Source organism: Equus caballus, chromosome 1 (genome assembly GCF_041296265.1).
Source record: "Equus caballus isolate H_3958 breed thoroughbred chromosome 1, TB-T2T, whole genome shotgun sequence".
In the NCBI taxonomy this organism is placed as follows: domain Eukaryota; kingdom Metazoa; phylum Chordata; class Mammalia; order Perissodactyla; family Equidae; genus Equus; species Equus caballus.
Genome location: NC_091684.1, coordinates 28175454 through 28196731, shown reverse-complemented (window position 1 = coordinate 28196731; position 21278 = coordinate 28175454). Strand labels below are relative to the sequence as shown.

The window sequence follows — 21278 nt, the reverse complement described above, 5'->3', positions numbered from 1 at the left end:
GCAGGAGAATAATCACGTTAATGGCAAAAATATTTATCAGACAATATACCTCCAAACAAAAGGTCTGATAACTTTATACAAAAACCTAGATTTAATAACTAAATCCTGCATCTCCAAACCCAAAGGTCTAATTACTTAATACAAAGATCCAGGCTCAATTATCTTCTATAAAGACCTGAGTCTAAAAGCCTTATAGAAAGACCTATTTGGTTATGTATCATTGGATAACAATTAATTTAGCAACAAGAGCTCAATGAAACTAGTCAAAATTCAGATTCTTGTTGAGACTGACTCGTAGGGCAAGTGACCCGAAGGAGAGAAGACAAGGAGTCCAGTGAGTGCACTTTTTGACCTGAGGCTTCCTGGAATGCTGCCCAGTGAGGGTCTTCAAAACGATCTTGCTGGAACCTCTAGAATTGTCCAAAGATAAGACTATAGTTCAATATGTGAAACAAAAAAGACAAAACTGAATTTACTGTTTACTGTAATAATGGAGAGCAGGCAGTTTCTCCAAGCAGAGCAGACAGCTGATCATAACAGTTTTGGGGAAGCACAGACTTCAGGGATTGATGGACATAAGCAGGTCGATATCATCTGGAGAAGTGTAGTTACTTGAGTCAGGCTCTTGTTGATTCATTGGCACTCTGAGGAGTGATTATTGGCATGAATCTGCCCCTGACTGACTGACTTTCAGAAGTGAGGGGCACGGGCTAGCCCCGTGGTGTAGTGGTTAAGTTTGGCACACTCCGCTTTGGCGGCACAGGTTCATGGGTTTGGATCCCGGGTGTGGACCTACACCACTTGTCAGCCATGCTGTGGCAGCAACCCACATATAAAGTGGAGGAAGACTGGCACAGATGTTAGCTCAGGGCTAATCTTCCTCAGCAAAAAAAAAAAAAAAAAAAAGCAGCAAGGGCCAGACCCTGATTGCTTTATTTGCAAAAGGGATTCACTGAAATGAGTTGTCATTGATTGATTGAACAGATTTCAAACAAATTCTGGTGGAATATTGGGTTTCTATTGCTATATAACAATATCATCACAAACTTAGTGGCTTAAAACAACATGCATTTATTATCAGGAATCCAAGTACAGCTTTTCTGGCCCATGTACTTAGGGTTTCACAAGGCTGCAATCAAGGTGGGGCCAGGGCCAGGTTCCTATTTGGAGGCTCCACTAGGACAGGATCTGTTTCTCCCCTTGCCTGCCTATTAGCAGCATTCAGCTCCTTTCGGTTGTTTGACTGACAGCTTCATTTTTTTGCTGGCTGTCAGCTGGAAGCTAAGCCCTCAGTGACTAGATGCTGCTTGCAGTTCTTTGCCACGTGGAATTCTCCAACATGGCCACTTGCTTCCTCACAGCCCGCAAGGGCGAGAGACTTCAGCACGTCGGGTGTTACAATCCTATGTAACGTAATCATGTAGTTAAGTACCTGTAACCACATATCTCCTGTCATCAATGCATATACTATAGGTGAAAGCAAGTCACAGGTCCTGCCCCCACATAAGAGAAGGGGATCACATAAGGGCACCAACCCAGGAGGTGGGGATCATGGAAACCACCTGTCAGTGGCCATTCTCTCACAGGTGGCTAACAGCTGTGGCTACAGAACAATCGAGCTTCCCTCAGTTTGTGGGTATGGAGCAACTGGAGTCTCCCACACTGCTGCTGGGAATGGAAAATGGTAATGACAAATAAAAATGGCAAGTAGTAGGATATATTGGAGTACATGAGGAAGCCACTTTGTGTAAACCTAATTCGGCCTGACCTTGTCTTTTCAAAAGGGCATGACCGAGGCCATTGAGCATGCATTGTATATCTGCTTTAGAGATTCCCTATGGCAAGAACAAAGGCCCTTGAGATAAAGGTGCAACTTCTCTCCCCCTCCCAACGTTGGCATCTCCTTAAAGATTAAGCATCTTTCTTTAGTCTGGGAACCGATTGCAGCGCTCACCTGTGACCCCCCAGCCCGAGGCAACACACCTGCCACCCTACGGCGTTCACTGAGACAGCAGACCTATCTGCTGTTTCCATCCATCGCTGTGCTGACAGAGCAGCCTCGTGACTATTGTAAAAGGGACATTTCAATCATATGTGAAACATACTCTTTGAGGGTATATAACCAGCCTGTGTACCCCCACTTCTTTGGAGTGCTCTGTTCCTTTGTGAAAAGACTCCCGGGTTATAATCCTCAGATTTAAGCTCAGAATAAACTCACCCAAATTTTCATTTATAGATTGGTTCTGGATTGTTTTCGTCAACAGTAAACAACTTTGGAAAATGGTTTGGCAGTTTCTTGAAAAGTTAAACACTTACCATATGACCCAGTCATTCCACTCCTAGATATTACCCAAGAAAAATGAAAACAACCCACATAAAGACTTGTACAGAATGTTCATAGCAGCTTTATTCATAATAGCCCCCAAGTGGAAACAACCCAAATGTCTATTAACAGGTGAGTGGATAAACAAAATGAGATACTGTATATACATACAATGGAATATTTTCTAGCCATATAAAGGAAGAGACTAGTGATACATCCAACAATGTGGATGACTCTCAAAATCATTATGCTAAGAGAAAGAAGCCAGACTTCCTACATAATTCCATTTATATAACATTCTAGAAATGCAAACTAATCAACAGTGGTAGAAAGCAGATCAGGTGTTGCCTGAAGTGAGGGACAGATGAATTGTAAAGCGGCACCTGGAAACTTCTGGGGGTGATGAAAATGTTCTGTATCTTAATAGCGGTGGTTCACAGGTGTATACATCTGTCACATTCATCAAACGGTACACTTTAAAAGAATGTAGTTATTGCACATAAATTCTATCTCAATAAAACTGATTAAGAACAAGAATTAAATGAAAGAATCCTCAGTCATATGAATCTAGACACTTGGAAGAGAAAGTAATGTTGACATTGAGTTCAGGTGAGTTTGAACAAAATTTGCAGTCTAACACCAATCTCATCTCTCTCTGGCATTAGCTAAAAAAGAAAGAGCTACATGAAACATTTCATATATTAAGTCTTTTCCAAGCTGATAATCAGTTTGATTTTAATGGAACAAAGAAGTCACCTCTCATTAAAAATTATTAGCGATGTTGAGCATTTTTAACATTTATTGGCCATTTGATTTTTTTTAATCGCCTATTTGTGTCCTTTGCCAATTTTTCTATTGCGTTGTTCTTCCTAGTTCCCCTGTCTACACGCCTCGTTAGCCTGGGAGTCCTCTGAGACAAGGACTGTGTCTCATTTCTTTCTCTACCCTCAGCCTAGCACAGTTTGGTATTTAGTTCATGAATTGATTATTAAAATTGAACTGAATGATCTTAATTCACTCTCATAACCCTTTGGAGACTTTAACATTTTGATTTCAATCTTACAGATGAGGAACACAAGACGCAGAGTTTGAGTAACTTGCCGTCACACAACTAAATCACAAGAAGTCACTCACAGAAGTGGGACTGTAATCCAGGCCTACTTACTCTAAACCATGGATTTACTGAAACTGTCCTCCATCCCCTGCAAGATGTTTGCCTGGGCCCTGTCTTCCTCAGGATATCAGCTGACTATTTTAGATGAATTTAAAGTTAGCCTAGGTCAACCGCCGCTGGGCGCATGCGTCCCTTCCTTTTCCCACGGTAAGAAGGGACGCCTCCTCCTTCCCTTCCGCTTTACAGCTCTTTTGGCCCCGGCGACTCGCCATCGCCCGAGCGGAGGCGTTTACTAGTTGAGGTGATGGCGACTGGGACGCCGGATTCGCAAGCGCGATTCGGTCAGTCCGTAAAGGGGCTTCTCACAGAGAAGGTGAACACCTGTGGTACTGACGTGATCGCACTCACCAAGCAGGTGTTGAAGGGCTCCCGGAGCTCCGAGGTGAGCTGCGCGTGGACTCTCCGGGCCTAAAACCCCAGGGACTCCCCATCTTTCATAGCTGTGGGAAGGGGGTCGCCTCGCATCCTGGGAATTGTAGGCTGTGAACTGTTGGCCGAGAACAGAGCTCTTTCGCGGAGGAGCATGGTGCATTCTGGGATATGTAGTTCTTTGGGTAGGACTAGCGGTGTATGTGAGCGAGGAAACGAGATCGCGAGAGGCTGTGCTTTAAAGCGGAGATTGCCGCCGCATGGTGGGTGAGATAGAAGTCTTAACCATTTCCTCATTTGTTTCTCCGGGTTGTCTCTAGTGAAGATCTAATCCCTTTCGCCCCCAAATTCCTCATGGTTTTGCCTTCAACGTCTCAGATTCTTTCCACACTTTTGTGCATAAACTGTCTATATAGATTTATTCTTTTCTAACTTCTTTCTGGCCACATTCTTGGTTCTGTTGCTTAAATTAGCTATCTCCTTTGCCCTGATTTCACCCTCATCATCCTCTGGCTGGTTCCGTATTTGATGACTTTTCACACCAGAAAGTTTTATGTATGTACACTCTTGTCTGCCTCCAAAAAAAGATATTCCTTTGACAAATAAAAATGGCAAGTAATAGGATATATTGGAGTACATGAGGAAGCCATTTGGTGTAAACCTAATTCGGCCTGACCTTGTCTTTTCAAAAGGGTCTGGCTGGGGCTGTTGAGCATGCATTGTATATCTGCTTTAGAGATTCCCTATGGCAAGAACAAAGGCCCTTGAGATAAAGGTGCAACTTCTCTCCCCCTCCCAACGTTGGCATCTCCTTAAAGATTAAGCGTCTTTCTTTAGTCTGGGAACCGATTGCAGCGCTCACCTGTGACCCCCCAGCCCGAGGCAACACACCTGCCACCCTACGGCGTTCACTGAGACAGCAGACCTATCTGCTGTTTCCATCCATCGCTGTGCTGACAGAGCAGCCTCGTGACTATTGTAAAAGGGACATTTCAATCATATGTGAAACATACTCTTTGAGGGTGTATAACCAGCCTGTGTACCCCCACTTCTTTGGAGTCCTCTGTTCCTTTGTGGAAAGACTCTCCCGGGTTATAATCCTCAGATTTAAGCTCAGAATAAACTCACCCAAATTTTCATTTATAGATTGGTTATGGATTATTTTCGTCGACACCTTGTACTCCTCGATATTCACCCAAGAGAAATGAAAATATATGTCCACACAAAGACTTGTGCATGTTTCTAGCACCTTTATCCGTGATAGCACCAAACTGGAGACAACCCAGATACCCACTGACAGACAAAATGGGTCTAATGATCCAGCCATTCCACTCCTAGGTTTTCACCCAAGAGAAAGGAAAACATGTCCATTATTTTGTTACACAAACCAACCACACACAATACATATCATCTAAGGTTTCCAGTTTTGGTTTCTTTATATGGAACAACATCTTTAATACACCTGTAAAACAATCTAAGTATGGAGTCTTTTTAGATTTCTCTGAATTTCTCCTGCAGGCCTTTACCATTGTCTTGCTCATAATTAACTCAATAGCAGTGTGTCTCAGCTACTCATCTTCAACAAGTGTTTCTGATTTCAACTTAGTTTTCATAGCAGTAGCAACTTTCTTTCTTTTTTAAACTCATTTCATCGGTTTCTGTATTGTTTCATTAAGTTATATAGATATAGTAGCAAGAATAATATGTCCAAAAGTGTTTGGGCTTGTATATGAATGTTCATAGCAGGTATTTGCATCTTAGTTTAGGTAGAATTGTCTTTGCAGAATTAGCTTTCATGTTATGTCCTTAGCTTTTATTGATAGTGGCTACAAGAAAGTGTTTGCATTTGCTGTAACACTGTTGTTAAAGTCACTGGTCTGGTGATCCCAAATATGCTTTGTGTGGCGTCCCCACATGATATGCTCTTTTTAGGATTCAGTATCAGAGGAAAGTTTCTCTCTTTTGAAGAAGAGTTATATTGCCTTTTACCGTAAGAATTATGCAACTCATTGTATTTTGCTTTTTGGCTTGGTTGCACAGAATTTCCTATGTCAGTTTTAGTGGTAGACATATTTACTTCCTTCTTTTCATGGCTTTTAGTTCTGTTAAAAAAAATATGTATATATGTATATATATACACACACACACAATACACAGAGACACATATATAGTTTGGTGTAAGTTGCCTGGAATCTTTTTTTGGGAGAAACAATAGAAATGTATAAAGTTTTAAAAATGGATGATGTTTACAGTTACCCACCAGTATGTATTGAACATCCATATTCATCCTAATAAACTTATATTTATTGAGCATCTACTATGTGCTGGACACTGCTGTGTTTTATGTAGTTTGATTCATGAAGTCTTTACAAATACTAGTGAGGAGGTAATTTCTTACACAGAGGATACAGAGAGCAATTTAACTTTGTCTAAGGTCACACAGTAGCTAGGAAAGGGTAGAGCTGGGATTCAAACCTAGGTGACTGGTTCTAGGCCCATACTCTTGGGCACCACCTTTCACGTGGTACTAGCTAGATTAAGTGGCCAAAAAGCCACTCTGCCACCGTTGACTGCCCTCATATGGCTTACTCCTTCCCTCCCTTCTTGTGTATTTTTCGCATGGGTTTCTTCTGTAGTAGATTTAGACTGGGCGCTCAGTAAGTGGTGTGGGTTGAGTTAAACTGAAATCAGTCCAGATTTCTGGGACAGGGTTGACACATCATTTCTCAATTCTCAAACTTTGTCTTTTTACTAGATCTCTTACATGCTACTCATCACATACCATATTGCCTTTTTCTGTAGTTACTTTTATATTTTTGCCATTTCCTTCCCTAGACTATGAGGTTATTGGAGTGTCTTATTGATTTTCAATCCTTCTTAGCCCATAGAGCATTTTTTTCTCTTTTTGGCAGTCTCCACATAGCTATTTTGTTTGATTAGCTGACAATTTCCATGTGTAGAACACTCATTCCACAGCATGCATTAAAACAAATACTGAGTGTCTGCCCCATGCCAGGAACTGTTCTAGGTACAAGAGAGAGGGCAGTAAACAAAACTAGGTCCCTCTACTTAGGAAGCTTACATCTTAGTGAAGAGACAAACAAATGAAACACGAAAAAATCAGGTAGTAGTAAAGCTGTGAAGAAAGACAAAGCTGTGAATGGAGGGATGAAAGGGTTTACCTTAAATAGAGTGGTCAGGGAAGGGTTCTCTAAAGAGGTGATGTTTGAGCAGACACCTGAGTGAAGTGAGGGAGCAAGCCGTTTGGTCATCTGGAGGCAGAGAGTTCCAAGGAGAGGAAGTGGCAAATGCGAAGACCTTGAGCTGGGAATGTGTGCAGGGGTGCAAGAAAGCCACTATGGCTGGAGCACAAAGTGAGGGAAAGTCTGCCAACTTCTGCCCACAGCACCATGAATGCTTGTGACTGATGCGTTCCTCTTGTACACGCCTGCACAACTGCTTCTCCACCTGAGTCATGTGCTTTGTGAGAGTCCATTGTGTTTTTCTAAACCTGTGTAAGGCACTTATGCTTGCTATTGCAACTACCTTAGTTAATGAAATAATATGGAAAATGATGGAATATGAGGGCAAAAAAAGGGAGGGTTATTGCTATGAAAATTAAGTTGCAAATCAGAAATACTTATTGAAGATGAGTAGTAAGACAGACTGTTATTGAGCAAGACAATGGTAAAAGCCTGGGGGAAAATGCGTAGAAATCTAAAAAGTTTGTACTCAGACTGCTTTTCAGGTGTCATTCAAGATGTTGTTCCACTTTAAAGAAACCAAATCTGGAAATCTTAGATGATATGTTATGTGCGTGGTTGGTTTATGTAACAAAATGATGCAGAATGCCCAGCGAATACATCTGTCATCAAAGCAAAGGCCTTGGCCTTACGTTACAACAGCCCCTGTAATACAGGCAATCGCAAGTGCCCTGAGTGTGTCTTCTGAATGTCTCCTGCCCCTGGCCCCCTTTTCTTCTACTGCCGCTCCTGTGCTTCAGGCCGCTCTCGTTGCTTGCCTAGAATACTGCAATGTTCTCCTAACCAGTTTCTCTGCCTTCACTCCCCTCCCACTCCAGTCCTTCCTGCTGACTGCACTTCCAAAGCGGTAAATCTGATCATGCCACTTTTCTGTAAAATTACACTTAGGTATTCTAAACCCTAGCCTTCAGGTCTCAGCTTAGAAGTCACTTCTTTTATGAAGCCCTCCCTGATCACCTACCCCGGTAATGGGTTAGACACCACCACCACCCCTCCCCTCCCACCCCCTACTCCCAGGGCATCCAGTGTTTCCCCGTCAGCATTTACCACAAGGTATTCTAGTGCCTGTGTCCTCTTGCTAGTCCAGATTATGAGCCTGTAAGGACCGGGGCTGTGTCTCATACTGTCATATCATAAGCACTTAATAAATATTTGTTGAATATCTAAGTGAATGAATGAGGTGGATTCTGTTAGAACCCTTTCTTTCTGCCATCAGTTTGTCAGTCACCATCCCCCATCTATAGGAGTCTGGAGTCTGCCACTGAGAAGTGGCCACGAAGGGGAACAGGCATTCTCATACATTGTGGGTGGGAATGCAAAATGATATATCCCTAATGGAGGAGAATTTGGCAATATGTAACAAAGTGAAAACCCTCTGATCCAGCAATCACAACCACAGTTCTATGAGTCTGTCCTAAAGATACGATGGCAAAAATGCAAAGATATATCAGCTATTCTTTGTAGCACTACTTATAATAGCAAAAGACTGGAAACAGTCCTAAAGTCCAGAGCGGAGGACTGGTGGAATAGTCTCATGGGACGTCTGTCCAGTGGAGTGCTCTGCAGCTGTCGAAGAGCAACGCGGAGATTCAATGTGTACTGCTGCAGCTCCATCTCAGGAGGTGTTGTCAAGTGAAAATAGCAGGCTGAGGAAGGGGGCATATAGTATATTACATTTTAAGTAAGGGAGGGGAGAACATATACATATGTCCATTGTTTTCAAAAGAAACAATGGAAAGATAAACCAAAAACTAGTAAAAATATTTATGCATAGGAGAGAGAGAGAACAGAGAGGGGAAGAGAGAGAGATAGAAGGTCTTATTTTATTATTTTGACTTTACAAGCACATAAAGGTTTATTAATTTTAAAACTTAAAAAGAGAAATAAAAGTTGTGGTGGGGCAAGGAATCTGGGGCCTGTAGCAGTGTCCCCTTTCACAAGACTCTCTGACCCAAAGAAACAGGGAAGCTTGGTAGCAGATCACAGCAGCTCTCTTTCCATGGCTGGACTTAATGTCTGCCCGAACGGGGTGCAACAGTAGGCCAGACACCTCTGCTGATCTCTTGTTCTTGCCTCTCAGTGCTGACTCAGTTGGATCTCCCGGACCATGGGCCACCCTGCTGAATAAGAGCCTAGCTTTTCTCTCTTGGTCTCAGGGCCCTGCTATCAGTAAACTCACGAAGATCTGCTTCCACGTTCTCCTTTCTTTTCTCTTCCCCAGCCCCATCTGGCCATTCTCCATGTGGTGATTCCCCACTTGAAACCCTAAGCTTCTTCTCTTGCCCTTTTTTCCTCTGTCTCACTCATTCCATTTCTGAACAGCTACATTCCTTCTGTCCTTTTCAGTCCTACCCTAACTCCTGCTCCCTCATGCTCCTCAAAGCACCCCAAATCTCAAATTGGCCTTTAAAGAATCAGAAGTTAGGTTCTCACTGGGTTTGTGGAGCTAAAGTTTTTCTTGCAGACTTCTTCTCTCAGCACTTGAGTAATAAGCTATACGGAGAGCTCAGCAGTTACGGAGCTCTTGATTTCTCAGGGAGTGGCCTTTGGAACAGATGTCTCCTCCCTGCCAGAACTGCCGTAGTGACAATGAGATGGACTTTCAACATGAACAAATGGAAAATTATCCTCTGTTATGTGTGGAGCGTTTGTAGTTGTATGAGGTGGGAGAGTGGGGGGAGGGGAGAGGGCGGTGCTATAACAGCTGCAGAGAGAAGATTGCAGGAAGTTTGGAAATTTTGATTATTACCATTTTATTTTTGTCTTCCAGCTGCTGGGTCAGGCAGCTCGAAACATGGTACTACAGGAAGATGCCATCTTGCACTCAGAAGATGTAAGAAACAATTTCTTTTATGATTTGGGTTTTATATACATCTTTTGTTTGGCTACACGGGAATTGAAATGTTCTATTTCTGTTTGTTTGGTTTTTTTATGCAGAGTTTAAGGAAAATGGCAATAATAACAACACATCTTCAATACCAGTGAGTATGCTCTCTCCAGTGACCACTTGCTACAAAATCATCCTCCTCAGGCTGCTGCTTGTCGCCTTTGTGCTTCAGCACGTTTTCCCGTGGAGGCAGGAGTTAGGAGTAAAGGCGGGGTTAGTCAAGGATGAACGCCCTCTGGAAAAGATGCCTGAGACTGCAGAAGTTAGGGTGGGAGGTGAGATCAGGAACAGGGACCACCTTTTGTGAACCTCTCTGTGTTCGTTTGAGGACTCCTCAGAGGGAGAAACTGCATACCCCATAAGGGCAGGGCCCAGGCCAGACCCAGGCTAGCACAGTGCTCAACAGCTAGGTGGCACTTAATCAGTATTTGTTGGCTGTGCTCGAGATCTCTCCTGGGGTGTCTGTTCCGTCACTAGGGAATCAAGTATAATTGTAACCTGAAACCCACATCCCCACGTGTAACCCAGCCCTAGCTGTGTGTAAATCATCCAGGAGATTTTGAAATATAGAGACGACTTCTCTGTTATAATTTTGGCTAAAATGATAATTTAATTCTCTTTTCATGTTATTTCCTTTCGTTTCATATTTTATGTAGTTATGTACTTATTGGCAATGGATGATTGGGAATTTTAACTCTTGATATTTAAATAGCTAGATGTTCATTCTTTGGGGGTGTACATATCAGGTATGTGACCATTGGACTCAACATACCCAAGCTGAATGTGAGCCACGCATGCAGTTTGTGGGACACGTGCCTCCCTCTGATAGAGTATTATTAGCTCTTGAGGTTCAGAATCCATCCTTTCAGCAGCTCTGTGCTCCTATATCAAACGGATTCGATAGCACAATCTTAGGATGGACAGAAATATAGAAGGTGACATAAGACAGAAATTGTTCTGCCTATATATATCTGGCCATAAATAATTTCTACTAGTTTACTTTTTCTTATGTTTATTTCCCTCTTTCCTTTCTGATTTAGGCAAGAAGCTATTCAGAAGAAGTAAGTAACTCCAAAGGTAGGGGAGTGGGGGACCAACTGAAGCAGGCAAGGGCGAATTTACTGCGGGGCCTAGGATCAGTGTAAAACTCTGACATACACCTTTAAATTGCCATGTCTCTGGGATAGCTTATTTGGGACATAAAGAATATATTTCGAAGGCATGCAGTAAGTGAATTCACTGCTAGTAAAGGCTTTCTAAAAGTTACAGGGTCTAGAAACCAATCTTAAGGAATAGAAAACCTTTTACATCGGTAATATTCATTAAGTAGAGTCATTAAACAGCCTTTTTTTTAAAAAAAGTGGATTAAGTCTGTCCCTTGTAATATTGTTTACACTACTAATTGGCTTTACAAAACTTTTCTTCATAGTTTAAACACTTCTGGGACCTTAGTGAGCCAATATAAATTTTCATTTAGCCTCAACAGTACTTATGCATTAAAGTACAAGTAGTTTCTACAAAGAGATGTCTTTACTGCTCATTCCAGATAAACCTTTTTCTCTATTCTGATTTCTAGTGTTGAGCAATCATCAGATCTACAGGACCAGTTGAATCATCTGTTGAAATAGAATGGCTTATAAAAGGGCAAAAGCACTGATGCTGAGGAGGAAACACCTTACACAACCATTGTGCTGTGGGTTTGATTTTCCATCTTCTCCTCCAAAAGTTCGATCAGAAAGGATTTGTAATGATGGATAGTTTCTCCTGAAAAGAAGCAAGGTGGTTGAATTCTGGAAGCACTTCTTGAATTGGACTAACCCATGCTCTTCTTGAATTTTTATGATGCTCTGTTTAGTTTGATATTAAAGCAAAATTAAAAGACATCTTGTTTTTCCCATAGAACTTTAATATGTCAAAAGCCATATTATCTAAATGAGATTCTTAGGAAAATACTGAGTAATCTTTTGAATTTAGAAATAGAGCTTCTACTGTGAACACATAGGAATGATTAATTTTCTTTTGAAAGACTTTTTTTCTTTTAATCGTACATTCAGAAAATATTTTAATTTCATGGTCACAGAATGGTGATAGGTAATACCTGTTGTTTTGTTTTCTTTCCTAGCAATTCAGAAGAGATACTTGTTTTATTCATTGTAGCAAATTCCCAAGTGGAAATTAGGCAAATGGTATGATATCTGGCCAGCTGCAACCTCCTGCCTTGACCTGCATTCCTAGTATTTCTTTGTTGTTGTGACTCTTGATTAAGTGGCCTTGAGTTCATTTTGTAATTTTGTTAATCGTCAGCAAATTCACTTGTATGACATTGTTGCCAAATGCGAAGGCAGTTGAATTCCTGTACTTGCGGAGTTGTGCCATGGTTAAAACCTTGTGTTTGTAGTCATTTACCTCTGTTCATTGAATTCATCTTGTTAAATGGCATTACCATTGTCTCCTGTCAAGTCTGAATATCTTTACTTTGTTTAAATTAAACCTGTTCCAGTTCAGTTCTTAATTTACTAAGAGATTGGAAGAAATCCGACATAAGAAAATGGTGTTTTCCCTGAAGGAAAAAAAAGCAAATGAGTCCAACTTAATTCATATTGTATATCATCAGGTTGACCAATCATATCAAATTGCATTTATCCCTCATTATACATCTGCATATTAACTTAAGGTAAAAAAAAAAACCCTAGGTATGAAGGAATTCACTTAAGCATTCATTCTATAAACATTTATTACAACTATTAGATGTAAATGGGCTCAGTTTACCTTTAAAAAGAAGGGTCGCCAATTTAGAAAACAAAGTCCAACTATCCAAGTACACAAGAAGCAAAGAAATACTTAAGATGAAAAGAAAATTAGAATAAAGCTATGATCTAAGTTTTCTTCCTCATGCTAGAAAAATATTAAAGAAGCAACAATTGCTTACATTGTATCTGATAAAATACATTTCGTAGTCAACATATTAATGGTATATAAAGATAAAATTTACATTAAACAATGAAAACCTAGTAGTACTGAATTTAGTCATTTTAAAGAGCGTAATGACAAATACGTGAAAGAAAAGTAGCCAGAAATGTGAGAACAGGCAGAAATATATACGTAATTTGATAGTTTGTCTTTTATAGAAATGAACAGCTTATATAGAATTAAATGGTGTTATATGGAAATAAATTCTTTTTTTTTTCCTCCCCAAAGCCCCAGTATATAGTTGTATATTCTAGTTGTCTGTCCTTCTAGTTCTTCTGTGTAGGATGCTGCCACAGCATGGCTTGATGAGCAGTGTATAGGTCTGTGCCCAGGATCTGAACCAGTGAACCCTGGGCCGCCTAAGCAGAGCACGTGAACTTAACCAGTACGTCATTGGGTTGGCCCCTATAAATTCTTCTTTAAATAACATCTGGGTGATAGAGGATATGCTGGAGGATAGTATTTTTAAGATAATGAAAATTCAAATTCCATGTAAGAAAATTTATGTGATGATAGCAAAACAGTGCTATAAAGAAAAAAAATCATGCTTTAAATTTCTGTATTAGGGATAAGGGTGGAAATAAATGTTTTCATTTTTTAAGGGGTATATGATTAGAATTTAGAAAGAGAACAAAAGAAATCAAAATGGAAATAAGAAAATCAAGAATGAATGACAAAAACTAGGAAAATATATGACACCATTCATTGGTTCTTATACATTAAATTGGTAAAGTGACAGCTCATTCATAAAAGTACAAATTAGTAAACTTATAGGTGAAGAGGAGATATATAAAATAATTAGATCTGAAAAGAGTTATCTGTCAGCTTGATGCTAAAAATTTGATTACTAGTATTGAAATGTCTGGCTCCTTATAAAGATATAATATTACAAAACTGACATTTAAAAGAGAGTATGTTCAGACTCATGCGAAATAATCCATAAATTGTCAAAGAACAACAAATTAACATGTCTTTTGCTTGTGATGGCTTTGCTGAGACTTTTCCAAACTGTCAAAGAACAAATCATTTCCATATACTTCCAAAGAATAGAAAATGATAGTAAGATACTCAATTTATTTGCTGAAGTAATATGATTTTCATTTTAAAAAATTAAAAGCAAGATGACACAAGGAGATTTAGGAGAGTCTTATTAGGAACAGAGATGCAAAAATCCTAATAAAAATCTCAAAAAATTTAATAGAGAAATATTTTGAAGAATTACATAATTCCAGAATTATAAAGTTGATATAACAGCTGCAAAACACATTACATTAATAAAAAACAATAAAATCTTATATCACTGTCATGTACACCAAAAAGGCATTTGAAAAAATTCAATTTCTATTTCTACTTAAAACTGAAAAAAGAGAGGCCAGCCCCATGGCCAAGTGCTTAAGTTCGCGTGCTCCGCTTCTGCGGCCCAGGTTTCAGCGGTTCAGATCCTGGGCACGGACATGGCACCACTCATCAGGCCATGTTTAGGTGGCGTCCCACATGCCACAACTAGAAGGACCCACAACTGAAATATACAACTATGTACAGGGGGTATTTGGGGAGGAAAAGCAAAAAAAAAAAAAAAATATTGGCAACAGTTGTTAGCTCAGGTGCCAATCTTAAAAAAGAAAAACTGAAAAAAGAATTTCTTTCTAAAAGAATATGCTTTAAAAACCAAGAACCAAAATAATATTTGGTAAAGAAGAAAGAATCATAGAACCCCAGAATATTAGAGCTGTATTGGTGCCTCAAAAGTTATTAAATTCTGGCCCCGTGTTTTACAGGTGAAAAAACAGCCAGGAAGATGAAATGACTTACCCCAGAGCAATGAGCTTGATGATAGGACTTTTGACACTAGTCTTGGTCTCTATTACCTGTTACTTCCCTTATAAATAGAGGTGCTACTTGTCATTTCTAGTATTTAACATAGTACACAGGAAAGGATCTTGGAAATAATTGAATCCAGTCCATTTACCCCTGCTTCTGCACCGCTGGCAAGTGAACATCCAGTTGGTCAGTTGGCTTCTGCTTGAATGCTTCCAGTGTTTGGAGAATCCTTCTTAGGGATGCTGGCCATTTAGGAAAGCTCTCCTTCTTGAAGGATGGTTCCGGGTGCTGAACCAAAATCTGCCTTTCTGGACCATTCCGGAATGGTCAGACCAGTCAGTAGCTTCCAAAGTGGGATATGTGGAGGTATGCACAAGGCCATCCTTGGAAGGGAAGAAAATAGGAAAATTTCTATGTATGTTTATTTTCTATCTTAAAGAAAATTAGCTTTTACTAGTATTTAAAATATGGCTTGATATGAAAGCCCTAGTTTGGTCTGTGTAGCATACTGATCTACATAGCATACATATCATTTAGCAGGGGTGATATTAACAAAACAAAATGAAACAAAACAAAAAACTGTGGTTGAGGCACTGATCAGTCAGTATGAGTGATGGTCACAAGCAGTCTGGTCCAAAATCAGCCCCGAGGGACAACTGGGAGTAGCTCAATTTCAGTTGATGGTGGTTTGCTTTATTGCAGTTGATCTGTGTGTGGTTAAGTGGATTTAAGGCTTATCAAATGATTCTTGTGAATAACTACAAATTGAAGATAATATAATAAAGCAAGCATGAGTGAACAAGTGGGAAAAGATCCAGTCCTTTCCTCAACCTCCCGCTAATCCCTCCCTTCCAGATAAAGATACCGTTTTAACAATGAGCGAGAAAGTGCTTTTCTAAAGGAACTAACTTCATGGGGAGAGTATTTTGAAAACTAATATTTAGGAGTGTTTTCACCATTATATGACTGCCAAAAAACTGAAACCTGTAAAAACACTCATTTTTGCACACTTAATAGCTGGAAATATTCTAACCTATAAAAACATTCCAACAAGGATTGTTTCCATGGGTTTAATTTGTTTAAAATATAAAAATACAACACCCTCCTATTAACATTTAACAACAACTAATTGACATCAGGGAAGATCATTATTGGCAGATGAGATTGGAAAATGAGTATAATTTAGTAAATCTTTCATTTAAATATCCTTTCACTTGGAACCCCATATCTGCTTACTAGCCTAATGAATAGAAATGCTTAATTACAACCACAGAAGGAAATAGGATATACAAATATAGAGGTGGAAGAAAAAATTTTTTAAAAAAAACCTTTCTGTGAGATGAAACGACAATACCTAGAAGACACAAGGGAATTGACCAAAAATTACTAGAAGTTAAAAATTAGCTTAGCCAAGTTGCTTTCCTAAATACAATTCAAAATAGACTGAGAACGGCAACACACTGTATGATTCCATCTCTACGACATTTTGGAAGAGCAGGGAGAACAGATCTATGATTGTTTAGAAGCTGGAGGTAGGGAGAGGCAATTTACTACAAAGGGAAATGCAGAAACTTTTTGGGGAGAGAAGCGTTTTGTGGTGGTGTATATATTTGTCAGAATTCACAGAACAGTACACTAAAGAAAAGTGCGTTTTAGTGAATGTAAACTACGTTTCAATAAACCTGACCTTAAAAAGTAGATTGAGAAAAGGTGATTTCATTCCAAAAAGGGGCAAAAATCTTTGTATTTGTGGGTGTTCATTTAAGTCAGAATACGAGATTTATAAAATGAAAATCACAGTCCGCAATGAAGGAAGATGCTCATTAATAGGCATATCCTCTTCCTAGCTGGAAAGACTAAAGACAGCTAAGATGACATTGGGTCTGGCAGGGCCAGAAGTGCGGCGTGGTGGGACAGCGCTGGGGCGCTGGGCTGGAAGTGGCGGCATCTCCCGCACCCCGGGCAGGGATCCGGCCTGCCTGCCCTGGGGCGGGGCTTCGGGCGCGCTCGGCCTCGGGAGCAGGCTGCGGGGTGCCCAAGTCCTGGAGTCCCGAGATCGAGGAGACAGTGAGTGTGCCGCCCTGGCCCCCAGAGCAGGCCCCCAGCCTTCTCCCGTCCCCGCCTCCACCACCAGCGCTCCCGGCCTGCCGCCCGCCTCCTAACCACCCTGTGTCCCGCACACCCCTTCCCCCAGCCCCGGGCTCAGCACCTCGCCTTTCAGCTACCTTTCCCCTTCCTGGCAGTGGCCGCCCCCCGCGACGCCGAGATCTGGAAGGACGTGCAGGTGAGAGCGATAGGACCCAGAAAGGCCGAGGTGGAGCCCGGGCCCCCCACCCCCGGGACCCCTGCGGCGGGGGCAGGGCTGAGTCTGGACTTAGACCTTCCAGGGAGCAAAGCCCGGCCAGGCCTGGATGGGTGGGGGTGGGGACGGTGGCGCACATGGGACTCTTGGCCCCAAGGGCACCAGCTCCAGCTCTCCTTTTCTCACCCCTTGCCTTGCCCTTGGTCCGAGGTCAGACCTACTATGGGCAGGTGCTGAAGAAAGCAGCGGACCTCCAGACCAATGCCTGTGTCACCTCAACCAGGCCGGTCCCCAAGCACATCCAGGAAGCCCTGCAGAATGTACACGAGGAAGTAGCCTTGAGGTAGAGTGCCTTGTGCTGCCCTTAAAAGACCCCAGACAGCAGCTTCCTCCAGACATAGTAATGCCAGTCACTAGGCAATTAACCCGTCTCCTCGAATCCATCCGGCTGGACTTGTCTATCATAAAACTCCTAAATCACAGCACCGCTCTGTTTAAGAACTTCCAATGACCCTCCCCACCCCCCTGTACTCACAGGATACATTCACACTCCTTGGACCTGACCTTCAAGACTGTCCAGTAGTTTGACCCTCCCTTCCTGAACAACCTTGGCTCCCTCTGATGCACTAGTCAGACCTTTCCCTTCCTCCTGCCGCCAGCACTACCAAGATGATTTCTGCCTTCCTAGCACACAGTTACCAATCTGGGATGCCTTCCCTCTCTCCTTTCTACCTTCCAAATCCTGCTCACCCAACACCTCACTGATGTCCTACCTACTTTGCAAAGCCTTCTCCAATCCTTGAGCACCCCCTTCCCAAAACCACTACAGCACTTACTGCCTGTGCTGCTCAGTTTGTCGGTAAATCATGGAAAATGTTTTCTGTGCTTCTGTTTTACCACTCCAGTTAAATATGCCTAGGGGACAGAAATCTTGTCTGACATTTTTTCTTCAATAACTAGCACAATCCTGCACCTGCATTAGATGCTCAGCTAATGCCTACATGTATTTATTCAACAAATATTTTAGATGGCTTATTGGTCTAAGTAGCGGGCGCAGTGCCCAACAATACAATGGTACACAAAGCAGGTAGTCTCAGCGTTCATGCAGCTTCCAATTTAGTGGAGGAGACTAAACACCAAAATGGAAATGTAACGAATGATGAAGGAAGGAAGGAAAGGAGGGAGGGAGGGAGGAAGGACTTAGATTTAGTGGTTCCACATCTAATCTCTAGAGAGGAAAGGTCTGTGCATGTGTATTTTCTATTTTCCAGGTATTATGGCTGTGGTCTGGTCATCCCCGAGTGTTTGGAAAACTGCTGGATTTTGGACCTTGGTAGTGGAAGCGGCAGAGATTGCTATGCACTTAGTCAGCTGGTTGGCGAGAAGGGACATGTCACTGGAATAGACATGACAGAAGGTCAGGTAAGGCAATGGTTGGAGGACAAAGAGAAAACGTTTCTCAGAAGCATTCTTTTAGAGATAAAGTTGTTTTCTTTGTGACTCTTCAAGGATAGCTTCAGAAGGCAATGCTCCTTTGTGCTGCTAGTGCTTTCTGCCCTGGAGGCTGAGAACTTTGACAATTAGGGACTCTTCTGAAAGAACACAGAGTCAGAAGTTTGATCTGATGTATGAATATCATGATGACCCAAAGGAGTTTGATCTTTTCCTGCCTTCTGCTACCTATCCTGCAAGATTGTGTTATTAATTGAAGAGTTTATTCAAGCAGAACCCACGTATCAAGCAGGGAGTTTACGCCCCCATTGAGTTGTCCTAGTCTAGTGGAAATATATTCCACTAGTAATAGGAAAACTTTAGGAAAAAAGTAGTGTATTTTAACGAAATGATGATTATCAAATCTATATTTTTCTTCCCTTAGGTAGAAGTGGCCAAAAAGTATATTGGATATCACATGGAAAAATATGGCTTCCAGGTGCCCAATGTGACTTTTATTCATGGCTACATAGAGAAGTTGGGAGAGGCTGGAATCAAGAATGAGAGTTACGATATCATTATGTAGGTCTATATCCTTACTTGTATGAATATAGCCCATATCCTACTGGACACACAAATGTCATCACTTTTTGCTGAGTTGACACTCAGAGTATTAACCTAAACTTAGCATGACTTAAGAAAGGGAAGGGGCTGGTCTGGGCCCACTGGCCATAGAACATACCAGCCCAAGAGAGAACTTATTTTAAACTTAACCATAAACCAATGAGTCCCGAAGACAAGCGAGACCACAAAGTCTGCTCTTACAATAGACACTGACCTGCTATCTTTAATATTATTCGATTATAGCATGTTGGCAAATTATCAGATTCTGGATTTCTCTTTTTCCTTTGAGTTGTTGTTGTCAAATAATGCCCAAATCAGCCTTGAAGAACTTAGCCTGTTTACCTGTGGCTTATATAAGAGATGCCTTGTGCAGTAGGCATCTGGTCCCAGGTCATTTTGTTGCACAGCGAGCATCAGGGCATAAACAAATAAGAAGCATGCCTGATATTTTTTTCTGCATACTCAAACTTGCTAACAGTTTCTTGAGATTTTGAACACTCTGCCTATCTCCCTCACCTTGGGAAGAAGTTGAATGTGGGGAAGAGAGGAAGGAGGCAGGAAGAATGGTGTAGCTTTGAGAAATGGTGGGAGCCATCTCGAGGGACTGAAAGGATTTGGAGATCTCTGAGCAGTGTGCAGATTCGCTTGACATTCCATCTGTTCCTGTTTAGATCAAATTGTGTCATTAACCTCGTGCCTGATAAACAAGAAGTGCTGAAGGAGGTATACCGAGTGCTAAAGGTGAGGGGAAGAGGGACATGAGATGGGGTCTGTCCTGTTCTTGGTCCTGTGAGCTCCGAGCTCAAACTCTCTTCATTTATTCCCTGAATTAAAAAGAGGTGGCACAAAAGGGGAGTGGCAGAAATACCCTACATATGGATTCCTTTTCCTCTCAGGTTGCAAAAGGCAGTAAGTGTGAGAGTCTGATTGTCATTGAACATGTTACAATATTTGTTTTATTGACTGTCTCTCCTCCTGTTTGCTGCTGTACCTGATTCTAGGATAGCGTCTGCAGAGCTTCAGGGACCTTTGGACTGACTACTAAATGTTGCTATGAATATACTCTTCTAGCTCGAACAGTGTTTCTCAGGGCTACTTAGTTCATATCTGTCAAGATTCCAGAGCTTTGGGAAGTTAAAGAAGATGGAACTTTTACATTAACTACTTTCTAAAAGGAAAACTTGCAGGAACTCCACACCCTTTATATGTATAATGAGATGGGTATCTTCATGGTAGAAGATATTGTGAGATCCTTTGTTTACAAGGCTGTCATAGAGATCAAACAGGAATGTCTATGTAGAATCGATTTAATAATGTCTTAATTAGTATGCCATTTTGTAGACCAGCTCACTATCTTCACCAAGATGTACTTGTAAAGAGTAGAGACATTGCCATATAATCTAGACCTCCATGCTCTTGAAATTAGCTGAATAAATCTCAAAATTCCTGATCACTCATATGCCTGAGATTTGAAGGACAATGTTAAAAATATGTGTTATTATAAAAGTAAATAAGCATTACAAAAAGTTATATAATTTTTAAGGGAGAATAGTTTATGAATACTACTTAGTACTTCCATTAATTACGACCTGGGTCTGCATTTGGTTTGTATCGGCTAAAAATTCTGGGGCTGCATTTGGTTTGTATTGGCTAAAAGTTTAGGTAACCTAAGTATCTTCATATAGGAGAGAGACACTCTTGGAGAGCTATCTTATTACCTGTTGGAGAGGGCACTGAAAACTACCTTGGCCCTTGGCTCTTGGTTGTAACCAGGGAGACAGCTGTTCAGCTCGAGCACTTACGTTGGTTTTTGAAATGGATTTTATCCCCTCATTTCTTCCTTTGCTATCTGGGACGAATGTAATCTTTAACCTTGTTTGGACTAATTCTGCTGTTTCAGCATGGTGGAGAGCTATATTTCAGTGACGTCTATGCTAGCCTTGAATTGCCAGAAGAAATCAGGACGCACAAAGTTTTATGGGGTAGGTGTTTTTCTCTTTTGTTTTAAGGCAGATTCTTGTTGGTGTTCAGAGCCCCACTCTGCCACCATCCAGGAGGAGGCTTTGTGATGTGGGAACACTCGAGATTAGGTCAGGAGGCTTAGGTTCCAGTCC

At 41.3% G+C, this 21278-nt stretch overlaps 2 protein-coding genes and 2 long non-coding RNA genes across 11 annotated transcripts in view; 2 read left to right on the top strand and 2 right to left on the bottom strand.

Annotated features, from left to right (window-relative positions):
• LOC111769649 (uncharacterized) overlaps positions 1-3999 on the bottom strand; it is a 28663-nt gene extending 24664 nt beyond the window's left edge. Inside the window, exon 1 of the long non-coding RNA XR_011421448.1 lies at positions 3846-3999. This is a non-coding gene — a long non-coding RNA (uncharacterized lncRNA). The remainder of the gene's footprint in view (positions 1-3845) is intronic.
• Positions 3389-12520, top strand: BORCS7 (BLOC-1 related complex subunit 7). 2 transcript variants are annotated; one of them, XM_001499572.7, is made up of 5 exons: positions 3389-3879; positions 9900-9962; positions 10067-10110; positions 11057-11077; positions 11593-12520. In XM_001499572.7, exons 1-5 carry the CDS (start codon positions 3742-3744, stop codon positions 11642-11644), a joined length of 318 nt encoding a protein of 105 aa, XP_001499622.2. In that variant the 5' UTR covers positions 3389-3741; the 3' UTR covers positions 11645-12520. The 2 variants fall into 2 exon arrangements, with proteins under 2 accessions (XP_001499622.2, XP_014588783.1); XM_014733297.3 differs by having other exon boundaries at positions 3638-3879; positions 11057-11093.
• On the bottom strand, positions 11902-17220 carry LOC111773377 (uncharacterized). 2 transcript variants are annotated; one of them, XR_011421453.1, is made up of 3 exons: positions 17033-17220; positions 14799-15190; positions 11902-12576 (listed from the first exon to the last, which is right to left on the bottom strand). It is a non-coding gene; the product is annotated as an uncharacterized lncRNA (long non-coding RNA). The 2 variants fall into 2 exon arrangements; XR_011421450.1 differs by lacking the exon at positions 17033-17220 and having other exon boundaries at positions 14799-15309.
• AS3MT (arsenite methyltransferase) overlaps positions 16623-21278 on the top strand; it is a 23521-nt gene continuing 18865 nt past the window's right edge. For all 6 annotated transcript variants that reach the window (XR_011421386.1, XM_070221789.1, XM_070221775.1 and 3 more), the window contains exons 1-7: positions 16623-16874; positions 17051-17091; positions 17325-17452; positions 18381-18531; positions 18986-19122; positions 19836-19905; positions 21065-21146. Coding sequence is in view for 5 of the 6 variants with exons in the window: in XM_070221789.1 (XP_070077890.1) it covers positions 16679-16874; positions 17051-17091; positions 17325-17452; positions 18381-18531; positions 18986-19122; positions 19836-19905; positions 21065-21146 (805 nt within the window). In the remaining variant the exon portion in view is untranslated. The remainder of the gene's footprint in view (positions 16875-17050; positions 17092-17324; positions 17453-18380; positions 18532-18985; positions 19123-19835; positions 19906-21064; positions 21147-21278) is intronic.